This window comes from Bombina bombina, chromosome 5, assembly GCF_027579735.1.
Source record: "Bombina bombina isolate aBomBom1 chromosome 5, aBomBom1.pri, whole genome shotgun sequence".
NCBI lineage: Eukaryota > Metazoa > Chordata > Amphibia > Anura > Bombinatoridae > Bombina > Bombina bombina.
In genome coordinates, this window is record NC_069503.1 from 822,974,721 (window position 1) to 822,994,462 (window position 19,742).

The window sequence follows — 19,742 nt, forward strand, 5'->3', positions numbered from 1 at the left end:
TGCCATATAGATAACGTGCTCACACCCGTGGAATTACCTAGGAGTCAGCACGGATTGGCTAAAATGCAAGTCTGTCAAAAGAACTGAAATAAGTGGGCAGTTTGCAAAGGCTTAGAAACAAGGTAATCACAGAGGTAAAAAGTATATTAATATAACTGTTGGTTATACAAAACTGGGTAATGGGTAATAAAGGGATTATCTATATTTTTAAACAATAACAATTCTGGAGTACACTGTCCCTTTAACATATATGCATTTTTTTTTTTTACTGAAGGACCACTGTTTCATATCCATTTAACATTTTTAAACCAAATTAACATACTTTTTTACTGCAATTCATTTTCAATAGCCAAACCCCACCCATCATTTAACTTATTTAGATGAGTCAATATGTGCTTTAGTCCACAGACATACAAGGTTAGCCACTGTCATAAAGTTATTATAAAATGCACTGTTTTGCACTTGGTATCTGATAAAGAAAAAAACAAACAATTAGGGCTAGATATGTAGCATAGTTAACCTTGCTAAGACAGCAAGGTGCATTTCAAGTTTTGAGAATTAGAAATTGCTCAATTTTCAATTAAAGGGCTATGCTCCTAAGCATACTTCCCTACGTTTCAACAAAAGATACCAAGAGAACAAAGAAAAAAAATTATAGTTGTAAATTATAAAGTTGTTTAAAATTGCATGCCCTATCTGAATCATGAAAGAAAATTTTTCAGTTTCATATCTCTTTAAGGGGGGCAAAATGAACAATGGAAATACATTAGAAAGTTTTTTCATTATGCATAGCTAAACATTTTATATAAAAATCTCAAGGTGTTTATGGTCCCTTTTAATATAGTGGTTTTGTATTTTCAAACAAACATAAGTCCATTATTTAATTGAGCCACTTTTAATATTACTAAATAATACAGTTTGTGCTGGTCTACTACAGGCTACTTACCTTACTTTGCTATATGCTGCACAAACTTCTCGCTGAAAAGAAAACCACACCTCCAATGACCTGTTCTCTTACTCTTCTTGGGGGTAATGGGAGACTGACTGATCATGATGCATTGTATAGAGACTGTGTGTATTGTGCATATTCTGATTGTTGCTTGAGGCAGCCTGTGTTTGCTATATTAGAGCTGGTAAATCAGCATTGATGATATATGGCAGACTTGTATTTGTGGATACTGTAATGACTTGTTGGGACTGTCATATGGGGCTCTGCGTGTTTAGGTGTTGATTGGGACTGGCTGGTGCAGACTGTCTATTGTCAATGCTGGCTGGGGTTTTGAGGCTATGTGTCAGAGCTGCTTGAACTAGGCAGAAAGCGTTGTTTGTGTATATCAGTACAAGCTATTGGGGATGTGTATATTAAATAAGGAAAAACTGTATGTATGTTGGCAGTGTGGAGTCACATGGAAAGTTTTTGCAGTCACCGTATGCCTGCCCTCTGTTAGCCGATGGCATCTGTTTCTTGGGACTCCACATGCTGTCTCTTTGGCCTCCGGAATTCTCCATGTGCAGCAGTTGTTGGGCAACTAGAAGTCCAGCATACTTCTCGAAAATTAATCCACAACCTTATTTCTGCCTGTAATGTTGCCGATCAGCTTGTCAAAGGCACCACGTGTCCCAATACTCTACGTTCTCTCTCGCGCTAGCACCAAAGCATAGATTTTGTCGCCACAGCGTTCAATCCTCAAGCCTCTCCTGACATCCTTTGCGCCTAGTAGCGTCATCGCCTGGACGGACACTCAATCCTGATTCTGTACTCTCAATGTTTATGGAAAACTAATATAGCTGTTCAAGAAGAGGGTCACATTGTTGTTGTTTTTTTATCCCACTGGCAGCCAAAGCACACAGTCACAGAAGTTTTTAGTTTTTTTTAAAATTGCATACTTTTGCGGTTTGAAAATTGTGATTAATCGCACAGCCCTAGTCTGCACCAACAAATACTTAGAACATTTCTTTTGCTACAATATAAGATTTGTGTATGTCATTAGTCTTGTGTATTCATTTTAATAGTATTTGATTAAAGCAGAGTTAAAGGTATAATACTAAACCCATAGGGGATACTAAACCCATTTTCTTTCCTAAGATATGGTGAGTCCACGGCTTGAGTAATTACTGTTGGGAATATCACTCCTGGCCAACAGGAGGAGGCAAAGAGCACCACATTTAAACTGCTAAGTATCACTCCCGTACCCACAACCCCCAGTCATTCTCTTTGCCTTCGGTGCATGGAGGAGGTGAAGTTTAGGTGTCTGAAAAAAAAATTTGATTTAATCTGCAAGCAAGTTTTGGGGTATAGCCGTATTTCACGTCATTCCTTGCAGTCGGGTAGTGGTGGCTTTAAAGCAGTTAGGAACTTGTAAAGAGGTACTTACTGAGTTTTTCTAACAATTGCTGCCCTAGTTTAGAAAGCCAGATTTGGCTACTCTGTTCTTTTTCAAAGGTCTCTGTGAAGAACTGTGTCTTCTCATACCTTGTAACTGTCTACATGCCGGACAGCAAAGCAGGTAAGTGCTTTTTACTTCCAGTTGGGGAGACCATGCACTTAACTAATTAAAAGACGCTGCTTTTTCATTGTGACATAGATAATCCTGTCGTATGGGTTACACTGGGGCATGTGTGCGACTAACATTTAAATTCTTTTAAAAAGAAAGGGTCAAATGTTTTTATTTGTGGACTCAGGAGGAGGCTCTCCTCCCGATAAATATTCTAGAACTGAGAGCGATATTCAACGCGCTTCTGGAGTGGCCTCAGCTGGCTTCGGCCAGATTCATAAGATTCCAGTCGGACAATATCACGACTGTAGCATATATCAATCATCCTCAGTTCTGCTTTCCAAGTTGCCCTTTCTCATAAGTCTGATGAGGAAGATTCATCAGGACTTTCCTAGGGTGAAATCTCAGATTCGGACAATATAATTCCTTCTTCTGAGACTGAGGTGGTATCCTTCAGATTTAAGCTTGAACACCTTTTGTGTATTGTTAAAATAGGAGGTTTTAGCTACTTTAGATGACTGATACCCCTGTTGTTGTCACTCCTAAGAAATCTAGTAAACTAGTTTCTTTGATGAACCTTCCACTTCAGAGGTTTTTCCTGTGCCGGACCGTGCTAGGGAGATTATTTCACAGGAATGGGAAACACCAGGGGTGTCTTTTTTTTCCCCGTCTCCCATTTTTAAGAAAATGTTTCCTGTCAAGGACTCCATTAAAGACCCTTGGTATACTGTACCCAAAGTTGAAGGGGCCATTTCCACTCTGGCTAAGAGAACCACTATTCCTATTGAGGATAGCTGCCCTTTGAAGGATCCGATGGACAAGAAGCGGGAGGCTTATTTGAAAAAGATTTATGTTCATCAAGATCTCCAATGGCAACCTGCGATGTGTATTGCCACTGTGACTAGTGCGGCATCTTATTGGTTTGACGCCTTGTCTGATTCTCTTCAAGTAGAGACTTCCTTGGATGAAATTCAAGATAGGATTAAAGCTCTTAAATTGGCTAATTCCTTTATTGCAGATGCCATTTTACAGGTTGTTAGACTAGGAGCTAAAACTTCTAGTTTCCCTGTCCTAGCCTGCAGGGCATTATGGTTGAAATCTTGGTCTGCAGACATTTCCTCTAAAGTCAAGCTTCTGGTGATTCCTTACAAGGGCAAAACCACCCGGTTTGGCAGAAATTATCTGAGATATTACGGGTGGAAAAGGGTCTTTTCTACCTCAAGATAAGAATAGGCGTAAAGGACGTCAGAGTAATTTTCGTTCCTTTCGTAACTTCAGAGGAAAGCATTCCCCTTCTTCCAAGCAGGAACAATCCAAGTTTTCTTGGAAACCCAATCAGTCTTGGAACAAGGATAAACAATCAAAGAAACCCGCAGCTGATTCCAAATCAGCATGAACGGTTTGCCCCCGATCCAGGATCGGATCAGGTGAGGGGCAGACTTTCTCAGTTCTCTCAAGCCTGGATACGAGATGTCCCAGATCCCTGGACTGTGGACATAGTATCCCAGGGTTAAAAATTTTAATTCAAGACTTTTCCTCCCAGAGGCAGATTCCTTCTCTCAAGATTATCTGCAGACCAGATAAAGAGAGAGGCGTTCTTGAAATGTATACAATAACTTTTCTCCCTGGGAGTGATAGTTCCAGTTTCAGTGCAGAAACAGGGTCTCGTGTTCTACTCCAACCTATTTGTGGTTCCCAAAAAAAGAGGGAACTTTCTGTCACATTCTAGACTTGAAGTGTCTAAACAATATTCTCAAAGTTCCATCCTTCAAGATGGAGACTATACGCTCCATTCTTCCTTTAGTACAAGAGGGTCAATGCTCTATTGGCTTGGCCTCAGTTGTCCTCAGCCTAGTTTATCAGGTTCCAGTCAGACAACATAACCTCTGTGGCTTACTTCAGTCACCAGGGAGGAACTCTTATGTCCTTAGCCATGAAGGAGGTTACTCAGATTCTTCAGTGGACTGAGACCCACAATTGCGGTCTATTTGCCATCCACATTCTAGGAGTAGACAACTGGGAAGCGGATTTTCTAAGCAGACAGACTCTTCATCCCAGGGAGTGGGAACTCCATCCGGAGGTGTATTCCAGCTTAGTCCTCAAATGGGGGGTGTCGGAGTTAGATCTGATGGCGTCATGTCAAAATGCCAAGCTTCCAAGGTACGGTTCAAGGTCAAGAGATCCACAGGCCGTTCTGATAGATGCTCTGGCGCTTTTCTGGGTTTTCAGGTTGGCATACCCGTTTCCTCCGTTTGCTCTCCTTCCATGAGTCATTGCTCGTATCATACAGGAGAGGGCGTTGGTGATTCTAATAGCCCCTGCTTGGCCTCGCAGGATCTGGTTTGCAGACCTAGTGGAGATGTCATCTTTGCCACCTTGGAGACTACCTCTGAGGAAGGACCTCTGTGTCCTAATGCTCCTCCTTCCAAAGAACGTTTGTTACACAATTTGGATGTTGTACGTGCTCTTAAATTCTATTTACAGGCGACTAAGGATTTTCGCCAGTTCTCTACCCTCTTTGTCTGTTTCTCTGGGAATTGTAAAGGTCAGAAAGCTACTGCTACTACTCTTTTTGGTTACGTAGTATAATTCGTTTTGGCTTATGAGACTGCTGGACAGCAGCCTCCTGAATGAATTACGGCTCATTCTACAAGAGCTGTTTCCTCTTCTTGGGCTTTCAGAAATGAAGCTTCTGTGGAACAAATTTGCAAGGCGGCAACTTGGTCTTCTCTACATACTTCTTTTTTCAAAATTTTACAAATTTGATACTTTTGCCTCGGCTGAGGTTTCTTTTTGGTGAAAGGTTCTTCAAGTGGTTGTGCCGTCTGTTTAGGACTGCCTGTCTTGTCCCTTCCTATTTATCCGTGGCCTCTAGCTTGGGTATTGGTTTCCAACAGTAATTACTCAAGCCGTGGACTCACTATATCTTAGGAAAGAAAAACAAAATTTATGCTTACCTGATAAATTTATTTATTTCCGGATATGGTGAGTCCACGGCCCCACCCTTTATTTTAAGACAGCTGTTCTTTTGACTATAACCTCAGGCACCGCTACACCTTGTGTTACTCCTTTTTCTCAATTTCCCTTCGGTCGAATGATTGGGGGTTGCGGGTAAGGGAGTGATATGTAGCAGTTTAACTGTGGTGCTCTTTGCCTCCTCCTGGCCAGGAGTGATATTCCGAACAGTAATTACTCAAGCCGTGGACTCACCATATCTGGTAATCATACATTTTTTTTCTTTTTCTTTTTTTTTTCTTTAATCATTCAGATAGAGCATGCAATTTTAAGCAACTTTCTAATTTTCTCCTATTATCATTTTTTCTTCATACAGAGTCTAAAGTAAGGAGCCGGCCCGTTTTTGGTTCAGCACCTGGGTTGAGCTTGCTGATTGGTGTGTACATTTAGCCTCCAATCAGCAAGCGCAACCCAGGTGCTGACCCAAAAATGGGTCGGCTCCTTACCTTAGATTTCTGCTTTTTCAAATAAAGATAGAAAGAGAACGAAGAAGCATTGCTAATAAGAGTAAATTAGAAAGTTGTTTAAAATTGCATGCTCTATCTGAATCATGAAAGGGAAAAAAATTGGGTTTAGTATCCCTTTAATGTCAGTTCCAGAGTAGCAGTGAACTTCTGGGAGCAAGCTGGAAATATCTGATGAGTCAATGACAAGAGACATGTTTAGCTACCAATTACCAGGTAGCTCCCAGTAGTGTAGGATATATGCATATAGGATAAAAAGAGAACAAAGTAAATTTGAAAGTTGAAGTTCATTTGTCTTAATAACATGCTCTATCTGCATCATACATGTTTAATTTTGACTTTCCCATTTCTTTTAACTGCACATATTTAGTGAGAATAGTACAGTAGTGCTAACATGTTAAGCAAAAATGTATCAGAAATTTGAGTTTATATTCATCATTTTCTTTGATTTCTTTTAGGTCATCTTATTTGGAAATTATCTGGCATCTTTTTGGTCTCTTAATCGCTTGTTCATGGTAGGTTTATTGTGGTGACAATATGTATGAACATTTGTAATGAATGCATTTATTGAAAATTGATTGATCATTAGATAAAAAAAACATTGTGTCACATCATGATTGGCAGTATTTTTGTTTTTTTCGATGTGTTCCATAAACTGATGCAAAAATCTACATTTAGTGCAAGAGTTGACAAATTAATTTATAAACTTAACAGGCAGCTTGTATGTTGTGAATTCAGCTATTTAAATCGTTCCTTTTTAAATTTGAATGCAATTAGTTTGGGATAAGTTTTAAGTAATCAGGATCTTCAACATCAATTTATTTGTCTGTTTAGTTGTGCTTATAGTTTATATAATATTCATTATGTTGGAGAGTTAAATCTTTAAGTGCTTCACTTCTAATATATTCGCACACAGTTATTATTAACAGTACAGTCTACACTAAAATTGTTACTGTTTAAAAAGATAGATAGCGCCTTTACTACCCATTCCCTAGCTTTGCAAAACCAACATTGTTTTATTAATGTACTTTATAAAATTGAAACACCTACATTTCTGCCTGTTTCTAAGCCACTAAAGACAGCTTCTTATTACATGTTTTTTTATTAGCTTTCTCTTGTTGTGTATCCAGTCCACGAATCATCCATTACTTGTGGGATATTCTCCTTCCCAACAGGAAGTTGCAAGAGGATCACCCACAGCAGAGCTGTTATATAGCTCCTCCCCTAACTGCCATACCCAGTCATTCTCTTGCAACCCTCAACATAGATGGAGGTAGTAAGAGGAAAGTGGTGTAATATAGTTAGTTTTTTCTTCAATCAAGAGTTTATTATTATTAAAGTGTACCGGAGTTGTACTATTTTCTCTTGTTAAGTGTGTTCAGTCCACGGATCATCCATTACTTATGGAATATATTCTCTCCCTAACAGGAAATTGCAAGAGGATCACCCAGCAGAGCTGCTACATAGCTCCTCCCCTCACATGTCATATTCAGTCATTCTCTTGCAACTTAACAGATAGGAAGTTGTGAGAGGGCTGTGGTGTTTTTTATACTTAGTTTATTCTTCAATCAAAAGTTTGTTATTTTAAAATGACACCGGAGTGTGTTGTTTATTCTCAGGCAGTATTTGGAAGAAGAATCTGCCTGCGTTTTTCTATGATCTTAGCGGCAGTAACTAAGATCCACTAGCTGTTCTCGCATATTCTGAGGAGTGAGGTAACTTTCAGAAGGGAATGGCGTGCGGGAAACCCTGCAAACAAGGTATGTGCAGTAGATTATTTTTATAAGGAATGGAATTGACTAAGAAAATACTGCTGATACCGATGTAATGTAAGTAAGAGCCTTTAATACAGTGAGAGCGACTGTTAGCAGGCTGTTTTAAATATATACAGTAAAGTAATTTTCTAAGTAATGGAATTTGACTGAGAAAATGCTATTAATACTGAAGTAATGTTATAAGCCTTTAATGCAGTAGGATGACTGTCAGGCTTATCTATAGAGATACATGTTCCTTAAGAAAGGGATGTTTAAAACGATTTTGCTGGCATGTTTTAATCGTTTTGTGAGGTACATTGGTGATAAAACTTGTTGGGGCATAAAATTTTTCCACATGGCTGATATTATTTATGCATAGAAACCGTTAACTGAAACTCCCAATATTGTTATATTGAGTAGGAGGGGCCTATTTTAGCGCTCTTTTGACGCAGCAAAAATTTAGGCTCTGTCTCCATTGCTTCATTCTGCTTGACACGGATCGTCTCCAGACAGCTTAAGGGACTTCAAAAGTCATTTTGAGGGAGGTAATCAGTCACAGCAGACCTGTGACAGTGGTTTTTGACTGTATTTAATAAACTTTTTTTTTTTTTGTATATAAAAACCGTTTGGATTGCAGGGGGTTAATCATCCATTTGCAAGTGGGTGCAATGCTCTGCTAACTTAATACATTTACTGTAAAAAACATAATTTATGTAAGAACTTACCTGATAAATTCATTTCTTTCATATTAGCAAGAGTCCATGAGCTAGTGACGTATGGGATATACATTCCTACCAGGAGGGGCAAAGTTTCCCAAACCTTAAAATGCCTATAAATACACCCCTCACCACACCCACAATTCAGTTTAACGAATAGCCAAGAAGTGGGGTGATAAAAAAGTGCGAAAGCATATAAAATAAGGAATTGGAATAATTGCGCTTTATACAAAAAAATCATAACCACCACAAAAAGGGTGGGCCTCATGGACTCTTGCTAATATGAAAGAAATGAATTTATCAGGTAAGTTCTTACATAAATTATGTTTTCTTTCATGTAATTAGCAAGAGTCCATGAGCTAGTGACGTATGGGATAATGATTACCCAAGATGTGGATCTTTCCACACAAGAGTCACTAGAGAGGGAGGGATAAAATAAAGACAGCCAATTCCTGCTGAAAATAATCCACACCCAAAATAAAGTTTAATAAAAAACATAAGCAGAAGATTCAGACTGAAACCGCTGCCTGAAGTACTTTTCTACCAAAAATTGCTTCAGAAGAAGAAAATACATCAAAAAGGTAGAATTGAAAAAGTATGCAAAGAGGACCAAGTTGCTGCTTTGCAAATCTGATCAACCGAAGCTTCATTCCTAAACACCCAGGAAGTAGAAACTGACCTGGTAGAATGAGCTGTAATCCTCTGAGGCGGAGTTTTACCCGACTCAACATAGGCAAGATGAATTAAAGATTTCAACCAAGATGCCAAAGAAATGGCAGAAGCTTTCTGGCCTTTTCTAGAACCGGAAAAGATAACAAATAGACTAGAAGTCTTTCGGAAAGACTTAGTAGCTTCAACATAATATTTCAAAGCTCTAACAACATGCAAAGAATGCAATGCTTTCTCCTTAGAATTCTTAAGATTAGGACATAATGAAGGAACCACAATTTCTCTACTAATGTTGTTGGAAATCACAACTTTAGGTAAAAATTCAAAAGAAGTTCGCAACACCGCCTTATCCTGATGAAAAATCAGAAAAGGAGACTCACAAGAAAAGAGCAGATAATTCAGAAACTCTTCTGGCAGAAGAGATGGCCAAAAGGAACAAAACTTCCCAAGAAAGTAATTTAATGACCAATGAATGCATAGGTTCAAAGGGAGGAGCTTGAAGAGCTCCCAGAACCAAAATCAAACTCCAAGGAGGAGAAATTGACTTAATGACAGGTTTTATACGAACCAAAGCTTGTACAAAACAATGAATATCAGGAAGAATAGCAATCTTTCTGTGAAAAAGAACAGAAAGAGCAGAGATTTGTCCTTTCAAGGAACTTGCAGACAAACCCTTATCTAAACCATCCTGAAGAAACTGAAAAAAATTCTCGGCATTCTAAAAGAATGCCAAGAAAAATGATGAGAAAGACACCAAAAAATATAAGTCTTCCAGACTCTATAATATATCTCTCTAGATACAGATTTACGAGCCTGTAACATAGTATTAATCACAGAGTCAGAGAAATCTCTTTGACCAAGAATCAAGCGTTCAATCTCCATACCTATAAATTTAAGGATTTCAGATCCTGATGGAAAAAAGGACCTTGCGACAGAAAGTCTGGTCTAACGGAAGAGTCCATGGTTGGCAAGAGGCCATCCGGACAAGATCCGCATACCAAACCTGTGAGGCCATGCCGGAGCTACCAGCAGAACAAACGAGCATTCCTTCAGTATCTTGGAGATTACTCTTGGAAGAAGAACTAGAGGCGGAAAGATATAGGCAGGATGATACTTCCAAGGAAGTGAAAATGCATCCACTGCCTCTGCCTGAGGATCCCGGGATCTGGACAGATATCTGGGAAGTTTCTTGTTTAGATGAGACGCCATCAGATCTATTTCTGGAAGTTCCCACATTTGAACAATCTGAAGAAATACCTCTGGGTGAAGAGACCATTCGCCCGGATGGAACATTTGGCGGCTGAGATAATCCGCTTCCCAATTGTCTACACCTGGGATATAAACCGCAGAGATTAGACAGGAGCTGGATTCCGCCCAAACCAAAAAAATTAGAGATACTTCTTTCATAGCCAGAGGACTGTGAGTCCCTCCTTGATGATTGATGTATGCCACAGTTGTGACATTGTCTGTCTGAAAACAAATGAACGATTCTCTCTACAGAAGAGGCCAAAACTGAAGAGCTCTGAAAATTGCACGGAGTTCCAAAATATTGATCGGTAATCTCACCTCCTGAGATTCCCAAACTCCTTGTGCCGTCAGAGATCCCCACACAGCTCCCCAACCTGTGAGACTTGTATCTGTTGAAATTACAGTCCAGGTCGGAAGCACAAAAAGAAGCCCCCTAAATTAAACGATGGTGATCTGTCCACCACGTTAGAGAGTGTCGAACAATCGGTTTTTAAAGATATAAATTGAGATATCTTTGTGTAATCCTTGCACCATTGATTCAGCATACAGAGCTGAAGAGGTCGCATGTGAAAACGAGCAAAGGGGATCGCGTCCGATGCAGCAGTCATAAGACCTAGAATTTCCATGCATAAGGTTACCGAAGGGAATGATTGTGACTGAAGGTTTCGACAAGCTGAAATCAATTTTAGACGTCTTTTGTCTGTTAAAGACAGAGTCATGGACACTGAATCTATCTGGAAACCCAGAAAGGTTACCCTTGACTGAGGAATCAATGAACTTTTTGGTAAATTGATCCTCCAACCATGATCTTGAAGAAACAACACAAATCGATTCGCATGAGATTCTTCGAATGAGAAGACTGAGCAAATACCAAGATAATCGTCCAAATAAGGAAATACCAAAACCCCGTTCTCTGAATACAGAAAGAAGGGCACCGAGAATCTTCGAAAAAAAATTCTTGGAACAGAGGCTAGGCCAAACGGTAGAGCCACAAAACTGGTAATGCTTGTCTAAAAAGAGAATCTCAGACACTAAAAATGATCTGGATGAATCGGAATATGCAGATACACATCCTGTAAATCTATTGTAGACATATAATGCCCTTACTAAACAAAAGGCAGAATAGTCCTACAGTAACCATCTTGAATGTTGGTATCCTTACATAACGATTCAATATTGATAGATCCGGAACTGGTCTGAAGGAATTGACCTTCTTTGGTACAATGAAGAGATAAAATAAAACCCTAGTCCCTGTTCCAGAACTGGAACTGGCATAATTACTCCAGCCAACTCTAGATCTGAAACACATTTCAGAAATGCTGAGCCTTGCTGTGTTAACTGGGACACGGGAAAGAAAAAAATCTCTTAGCAGGAGGCCTTAACTTGAAGCCAATTCTGTACCTTTCCGAAACAATGTTCTGAAACCAGAGATTGAGAACGGAATTGATCCAAATTCCTTTGAAGAAAACGTAATCTGCCCCATACCAGCTGAACTGGAAAAAAGGGCCGCACCTTCATGGGTACTTAGGAGCTGACTATAGGTTTCTATAAGGCTTGGATATATTCCAAACTGGAAAAAGTTTCCAAACTGATACCGCTCCTGAGGATGAAGGATCAGGCTTTTGTTCCTTATTATGAAAAAAAGAACGAAAAAATGATTATTACCCTGGACAGAAAGGGAAAACAATATATACACAAAGGAAGAATGGTATAAAGGATACCAGACTACCCAAAGTATGCACTTATAGCACTCTAGGTCTGAACTAAAGATTGGGATTCCGTAACAGGATATTAAAATATAACTTTTATTGGTATTAAAGTTAAAAAACCAAAATTTGTTTGGTTGCTACACACACGATTAAAATTTGCTCCAGTGCTTGAATCAGTATAATGAGTTTCACATTAGATCACTATTCATGATAATTCGGCCTGAATAAATTCACTAGTTATAGTGATCTAGTTATAGTGATCTAGTGAATTTATTCAGGCCGAATTATCATGTGTAGCAACCAAACAAATTTTGGTTTTTTAACTTTAATACCAATAAAAGTTATATTTTAATATCCTGTTACGGAATCCCAATCTTTAGTTCAGACCTAGAGTGCTATAAGTGCATACTTTGGGTAGTCTGGTATCCTTTATACCATTCTTCCTTTGTGTATATATTTATATTTGTGCACAAGCACCATTTCCTCTAACATACAGTAAAATTAATCTAACTCTCACCTCTGATTTTGATTTATTACAAGAGGAAAAGTCTAAGTAGTGCCACTGTTCATCTTTGTGTGTTTAAAGAAAGGGAAAACAAAGTTGACTTAGAAGACATATCAGCATTCCAAGTTTAATCCATAAAGCTTTTCTAGCTAAAATAGCTAGTGACATATACCTGACATCAACACTAATGATATCAAAAGATGGTATCACCAATAAAATTATTAGCATGTTATAGAATAATAATAATGCTATAAAATTATGATCTGTTACTTGTTGTGCTAAAACTTCTAACCAAAAAGTTGAAGCTGCAGCAACATCCGGTAAAAATATAGCAGGTCTAAGAAGATTACCTGAACATAAGTAAACTTTCTCTTGTTAAGTGTATCCAGTCCACGGATCATCCATTACTTATGGGATATTCTCCTTCCCAACAGGAAGTTGCAAGAGGATCACCCACAGCAGAGCTGCTATATAGCTCCTCCCCTAACTGTCATACCCAGTCATTCTCTTGCAAGCCTCAACCAAGATGGAAGTTGTAAGAGGAGTGTGGTGTTTTATACTTAGTTTATTCTTCAATCAAAAGTTTGTTATTTTTAAATGGTGCCGGAGTGTACTGTTTATCTCAGGCAGTATTTAGAAGAAGAATCTGCCTGCGTTTTCTATGATCTTAGCAGAAGTAACTAAGATCCATGGTTGTTCTCACATATTCTGAGGAGTGAGGTAACTTCAGAGAGGGAATGGTGTGCAGGTTTTCCTGCAATAAGGTATGTGCAGTTAATATTTTTCTAGGGATGGAATTTGCTAGAAAATGCTGCTGATACCAAACTAATGTAAGTAAAGCCTTAAATGCAGTGAGAGCGACTGGTATCAGGCTTATTAATAGAGATGCATACTCTTATAAAAATGTAATATAAAACGTTTGCTGGCATGTTTAATCGTTTTTATATGTATTTGGTGATAAAACTTATTGGGGCCTAGTTTTTTTCCACATGGCTGGCTTGAATTTGGCCTAGAAACAGTTTCCTTAGGCTTTCCACTGTTGTAATATGAGTGGGAGGGGCCTATTTTGCCGTTTTTTTGCACAGCAAAAATTACAGACACAGACATCCAGCTTCTTCCTGCATGATCCAGGACATCTCTGGAGGGCTCAAAAGGCTTCAAAGTCGTTTTTGAGGGAGGTAAAAAGCCACAGTAGAGCTGTGGCAATTGTTGTGACTGTTTGAAAAAACAAACAAAAAAAAACAAAAACGTTTTTGTCTTTTATTATTTTTTGGGTATTAAGGGGTTAATCATCCATTTGCAAGTGGGTGCAATGCTCTGCTAACTTGTTACATACACTGTAAAAATTTCGTTAGTGTAACTGCCTTTTTTCACTGTTATTTCAAATTTTGACAAAATTTGTGTTTCTTAAAGGTGCAGTAACGTTTTTTATATTGCTTGTAAACTTGTTTTAAGTGTTTTCCAAGCTTGCTAGTCTCATTGCTAGTCTGTTTAAACATGTCTGACACAGAGGACACTACTTGTTCATTATGTTTGAAAGCCATGGTGGAGCCCCATAGGAGAATGTGTACTAAATGTATTGATTTCACCTTAAACAGTAAAGATCGGTCTTTAACTATAAAAGAAATATCACCAGAAGATTCTGACGAGGGGGAAGTTATGCCGACTAACTCTCCCCACGTGTCAGACCCTTTGCCTCCCGCTCAGGGGATGCACGCTAATATGGCGCCAATTACATCAGGGACGCCCATAGCTATTACCTTGCAGGACATGGCTGCAATCATGAATAATATCCTGTCAGAGGTATTATCCAGGTTGCCTGAATTAAGAGGCAAGCGCGATTGCTCTGGGGTTAGGAGAAATACAGAGCGCGCAGATGCTGTAAGGGCCATGTCTGATACTGCGTCACAATATGCAGATCATGAGGACGGAGAGCTTCAGTCTGTGGGTGACATCTCTGATTCGGGGACTCCTGATTCAGAGATTTCTAATTTTAAATTTAAGCTTGAAAACCTCCGTGTGTTGCTTGGGGAGGTATTAGCTGCTCTGAATGACTGTAACACAGTTGCAGTACCAGAGAAATTGTGTAGGCTGGATAAATACTATGCGGTACCGGTGTGTACTGATGTTTTTCCTATACCTAAAAGGCTTACAGAAATTATTAGCAAGGAGTGGGATAGACCGGGTGTGCCTTTTTCCCCACCTCCTATATTTAGAAAAATGTTTCCAATAGACGCCACTACACGGGACTTATGGCAGACGGTCCCTAAGGTGGAGGGAGCAGTTTCTACTTTAGCAAAGCGTACTACTATCCCAGTTGAGGACAGTTGTGCTTTTTCAGATCCAATGGATAAAAAATTGGAGGGTTACCTTAAGAAAATGTTTATTCAACAAGGTTTTATTTTACATCCCCTTCCATGCATTGCGCCTGTCACGGCTGCGGCGGCATTCTGGTTTGAGGCCCTGGAAGAGGCCATCCATACAGCTCCATTGACTGAAATTATTGACAAGCTTAGAACACTTAAGCTAGCTAACTCATTTGTTTCTGATGCCATTGTTCATTTGACTAAACTAATGGCTAAGAATTCCGGATTCGCCATCCAAGCGCGTAGGGCGCTGTGGCTTAAATCCTGGTCAGCTGACGTGACTTCGAAGTCTAAATTACTCAACATTCCTTTCAAGGGGCAGACCTTATTCGGGCCTGGTTTGAAGGAAATTATTGCTGACATTACTGGAGGTAAGGGTCACACCCTTCCTCAGGACAGGGCCAAAGCAAAGGCCAAACAGTCTAATTTTCGTGCCTTTCGAAATTTCAAGGCAGGTGCAGCATCAACTTCCTCCGCTTCAAAACAAGAGGGAACTTTTGCTCAATCTAAGCAGGCCTGGAAACCTAACCAGTCCTGGAACAAAGGCAAGCAGGCCAGAAAGCCTGCTGCTGCCTCTAAGACAGCATGAAGGAACGCCCCCCTATCCGGCAATGGATCTAGTAGGGGGCAAGAGATGTTCAGGATCCCTGGGCGTTGGAGATCATATCTCAGGGATATCTTCTGGACTTCAAAGCTTCCCCTCCACAAGGGAGTTTTCATCTTTCAAGGCTATCTGCAAATCAGATAAAGAAAGAGGCATTCCTACGCTGTGTGCAATACCTCCTAGTTATAGGAGTGATCCATCCAGTTCCGCGGACGGAACAAGGACAGGGTTTTTATTCGAATCTGTTTGTGGTTCCCAAAAAAGAGGGAACCTTCAGACCAATTTTGGATCTAAAGATCTTAAACAAATTCCTCAGAGTTCCATCTTTCAAAATGGAAACTATTCGGACCATCCTACCCATGATCCAAGAAGGTCAGTACATGACCACAGTGGACTTAAAGGATGCCTACCTTCACATACCGATTCACAAAGATCATCATCGGTTTCTAAGGTTTGCCTTTCTAGACAGACATTACCAATTTGTAGCTCTTCCCTTCGGGTTGGCTACAGCCCCGAGAATCTTTACAAAGGTTCTGGGCTCACTTCTGGCGGTTCTAAGACTGCGAGGCATAGCGGTGGCTCCGTATCTAGACGACATCCTGATACAGGCGTCAAGCTTTCAAGTTGCCAAGTCTCATACAGAGATAGTTCTGGCATTTCTGAGGTCGCACGGGTGGAAAGTGAACGAGGAAAAGAGTTCTCTATCCCCACTCACAAGAGTCTCCTTCTTAGGGACTCTTATAGATTCTGTAGAAATGAAAATTTACCTGACGGAGTCCAGGTTATCAAAACTTCTAAATGCTTGCTGTGTTCTTCACTCCATTCCGCGCCCTTTGGTAGCTCAGTGTATGGAGGTAATCGGCTTAATGGTAGCGGCAATGGACATAGTGCCATTTGCAAGCCTTCATCTCAGACCGCTGCAATTATGCATGCTGAGTCAGTGGAATGGGGATTACACATATTTGTCCCCTCTGCTAAATCTGGATCAAGAGACCAGAGATTCTCTTCTCTGGTGGTTGTCTCGGGTACACCTGTCCAAGGGTATGACCTTTCGCAGGCCAGATTGGACAATTGTAACAACAGATGCCAGCCTTCTAGGTTGGGGTGCAGTCTGGAATTCCCTGAAGGCACAGGGATCGTGGACTCAGGAGGAGAAACTCCTTCCAATAAATATTCTGGAGTTAAGAGCGATATTCAATGCTCTTCTGGCTTGGCCTCAGTTAGCAACACTGAGGTTCATCAGATTTCAGTCGGACAACATCACGACTGTGGCTTACATCAACCATCAAGGGGGAACCAGGAGTTCCCTAGCGATGTTAGGAGTCTCAAATATAATTCGCTGGGCAGAGTACCACTCTTGCCACCTGTCAGCAATCCATATCCCAGGCGTGGAGAACTGGGAGGTGGATTTTCTAAGTCGTCAGACTTTCCATCCGGGGGAGTAGGAACTCCATCCGGAGGTGTTTGCTCAGTTGATTCATCGTTTGGGCAAACCAGAGTTGGATCTCATGATGTCTCGCCAGAACGCCAAGCTTCCTTGTTACGGATCCAGGTCCAGGGACCCAGAAGCGACGCTGATAGATGCTCTAGCAGCGCCTTGGTTCTTCAACCTGGCTTATGTGTTTCCACCGTTTCCTCTGCTCCCTCAACTGATTGCCAAAATCAAACAGGAGAGAGCATTGGTGATTCTGATAGCACCTGCGTGGCCACGCAGGACTTGGTATGCAGACCTAGTGGACATGTCATCCTTTCCACCATGGACTCTGCCTCTAAGACAGGACCTTCTGATACAAGGTCCTTTCAATCATCCAAATCTAATTTCTCTGAGACTGACTGCATGGAGATTGAACGCTTGATTCTATCAAAGCGTGGCTTCTCCGAGTCAGTCATTGATACTTTAATACAGGCACGAAAGCCTGTTACCAGGAAAATCTACCACAAGATATGGCGTAAATATCTTTATTGGTGTGAATCCAAGAATTACTCATGGAGTAAGGTTAGGATTCCTAGAATATTGTCTTTTCTCCAAGAGGGCTTGGACAAAGGATTATCAGGTAGTTCCTTAAAGGGACAGATTTCTGCTCTGTCTATTCTTTTGCACAAGCGTCTGGCAAAGGTTCCAGACGTCCAGGCATTTTGCCAGGCTTTGGTTAGAATTAAGCCTGTGTTTAAACCTGTTGCTCCCCCGTGGAGCTTAAACTTGGTTCTTAAAGTTCTTCAAGGAGTTCCGTTGGAACCCCTTCATTCCATTGATATTAAACTTTTATCTTGGAAAGTTCTGTTTTTGATGGCTATTTCCTCGGCTCGGAGAGTCTCTGAGCTATCTGCCTTACAATGTGATTCTCCTTATCTGATTTTTCATGCAGATAAGGTAGGCATGCGTACCAAACCTGGGTTTTTACCTAAGGTGGTTTCTAACAAGAATATCAATCAAGAGATTGTTGTTCCATCATTGTGTCCTAATCCTTCTTCAAAGAAGGAACGTCTTTTACATAATCTGGACGCAGTCCGTGCCTTGAAGTTTTACTTACAAGCTACTAAAGATTTTCGTCAAACTTTTACCCTGTTTGTCGTTTTACTCTGGACAGAGGAGAGGTCAAAAAGCTTCGGCAACCTCTCTTTCCTTTTGGCTTCGGAGCATAATACGCCTAGCCTATGAGACTGCTGGACAGCAGCCCCCTGAAAGGATTACAGCTCATTCTACTAGAGCTGTGGCTTCCACCTGGGCCTTTAAAAATGAGGCCTCTGTTGAACAGATTTGCAAGGCCGCGACTTGGTCTTCGCTTCACACTTTTTCCAAATTTTACAAATTTGATACTTTTGCTTCTTCGGAGGCTGTTTTTGGGAGAAAGGTTCTTCAGGCAGTGGTTCCTTCTGCTTAATCCTGCCTTGTCCCTCCCATCATCCGTGTACTTTAGCTTTGGTATTGGTATCCCATAAGTAATGGATGATCCGTGGACTGGATACACTTAACAAGAGAAAACATAATTTATGCTTACCTGATAAATTTATTTCTCTTGTAGTGTATCCAGTCCACGGCCCGCCCTGTCCTTTTAAGGCAGGTCTAAATTTTAATTAAACTACAGTCACCACTGCACCCTATGGTTTCTCCTTTCTCTGTTTGTTTTCGGTCGAATGACTGGATATGACAGTTAGGGGAGGAGCTATATAGCAGCTCTGCTGTGGGTGATCCTCTTGCAACTTCCTGTTGGGAAGGAGAATATCCCATAAGTAATGGATGATCCGTGGACTGGATACACTACAAGAGAAATAAATTTATCAGGTAAGCATAAATTATGTTTTTCTTAGAAAGGATTCAATTTTCTTATCTAAAGGATCCTTAAATTTAGTACTATCTGCCGTAGAAATAGTAGTACATTTTAGCAGGAATAGAGACAGCCCCAAACCTTAGGGATTTTGTCCCAAAAAACTCTAATCTGTCAGATGGCACAGGATATAATTGCTTAAACGTTTAGAAGGAGTAAAAGAATTACCCAAATTATTCCATTCCCTGGAAATTACTTCAGAAAAAACATCAGGGAGATTAAACACTTCTGGAATAACTACAGGAGATTTAAAAACCCTATTTAAACGTTTGGATTCAGTATCAAGAGGACCAGAATCCTCTATATCTAAAGCAATTAATACTTCTTTAAAATAAAGAACGAATAAATTCCATCTTGAACAAATACAAAGATTTATCAGCATCAACCTCTGAGACAGAAACCTCTGAACCAGAAGAACCATTATCAGTATCAGAATGATGATGTTCATTTAAAAATTCATCTGAGAAGTTTTAAAGGACTTTTATGTAAACTAGAAGGAGAAATAACAGACATAGCCTTCTAAATGGATTTAAAAATATAAAATCTCTTATGTTTATCTGGAACACTCTGAAATTTAGATGTTGACGGAACAGCAACAGGTAATATAACAGTACTAAAGGAAATTTTATCTGCATTAATAAGTTTGTCATGACATGCAATACAAACAACAGCTGGAGAAACAGATACCAAAAATTTATAGCAGATACACTTAGCTTGGTAGCTCCAGCCCCGGCAGTGATTTTCCTAAAGTATCTTCTGACTCAGTTGCAACGTGGAACATCTTGCAATATGTAATAGAAAAAACAACATATAAAGCAAAATTGAACAAAATCCTTAAATGACAGTTTCAGGAATGGGAAAAAAATGCCAG

General features: G+C 40.0%; 1 protein-coding gene across 2 annotated transcripts in view; it reads left to right on the plus strand.

Annotated features, from left to right (window-relative positions):
• ZBTB14 (zinc finger and BTB domain containing 14) overlaps window positions 1-19,742 on the plus strand; it is a 97,155-nt gene that overhangs the window by 34,923 nt on the left and 42,490 nt on the right. For both annotated transcript variants that reach the window (XM_053714945.1, XM_053714946.1), the window contains exon 2: window positions 6,433-6,489. In XM_053714945.1, coding sequence (XP_053570920.1) covers window positions 6,433-6,489 — 57 coding nt within the window. The remainder of the gene's footprint in view (window positions 1-6,432; window positions 6,490-19,742) is intronic.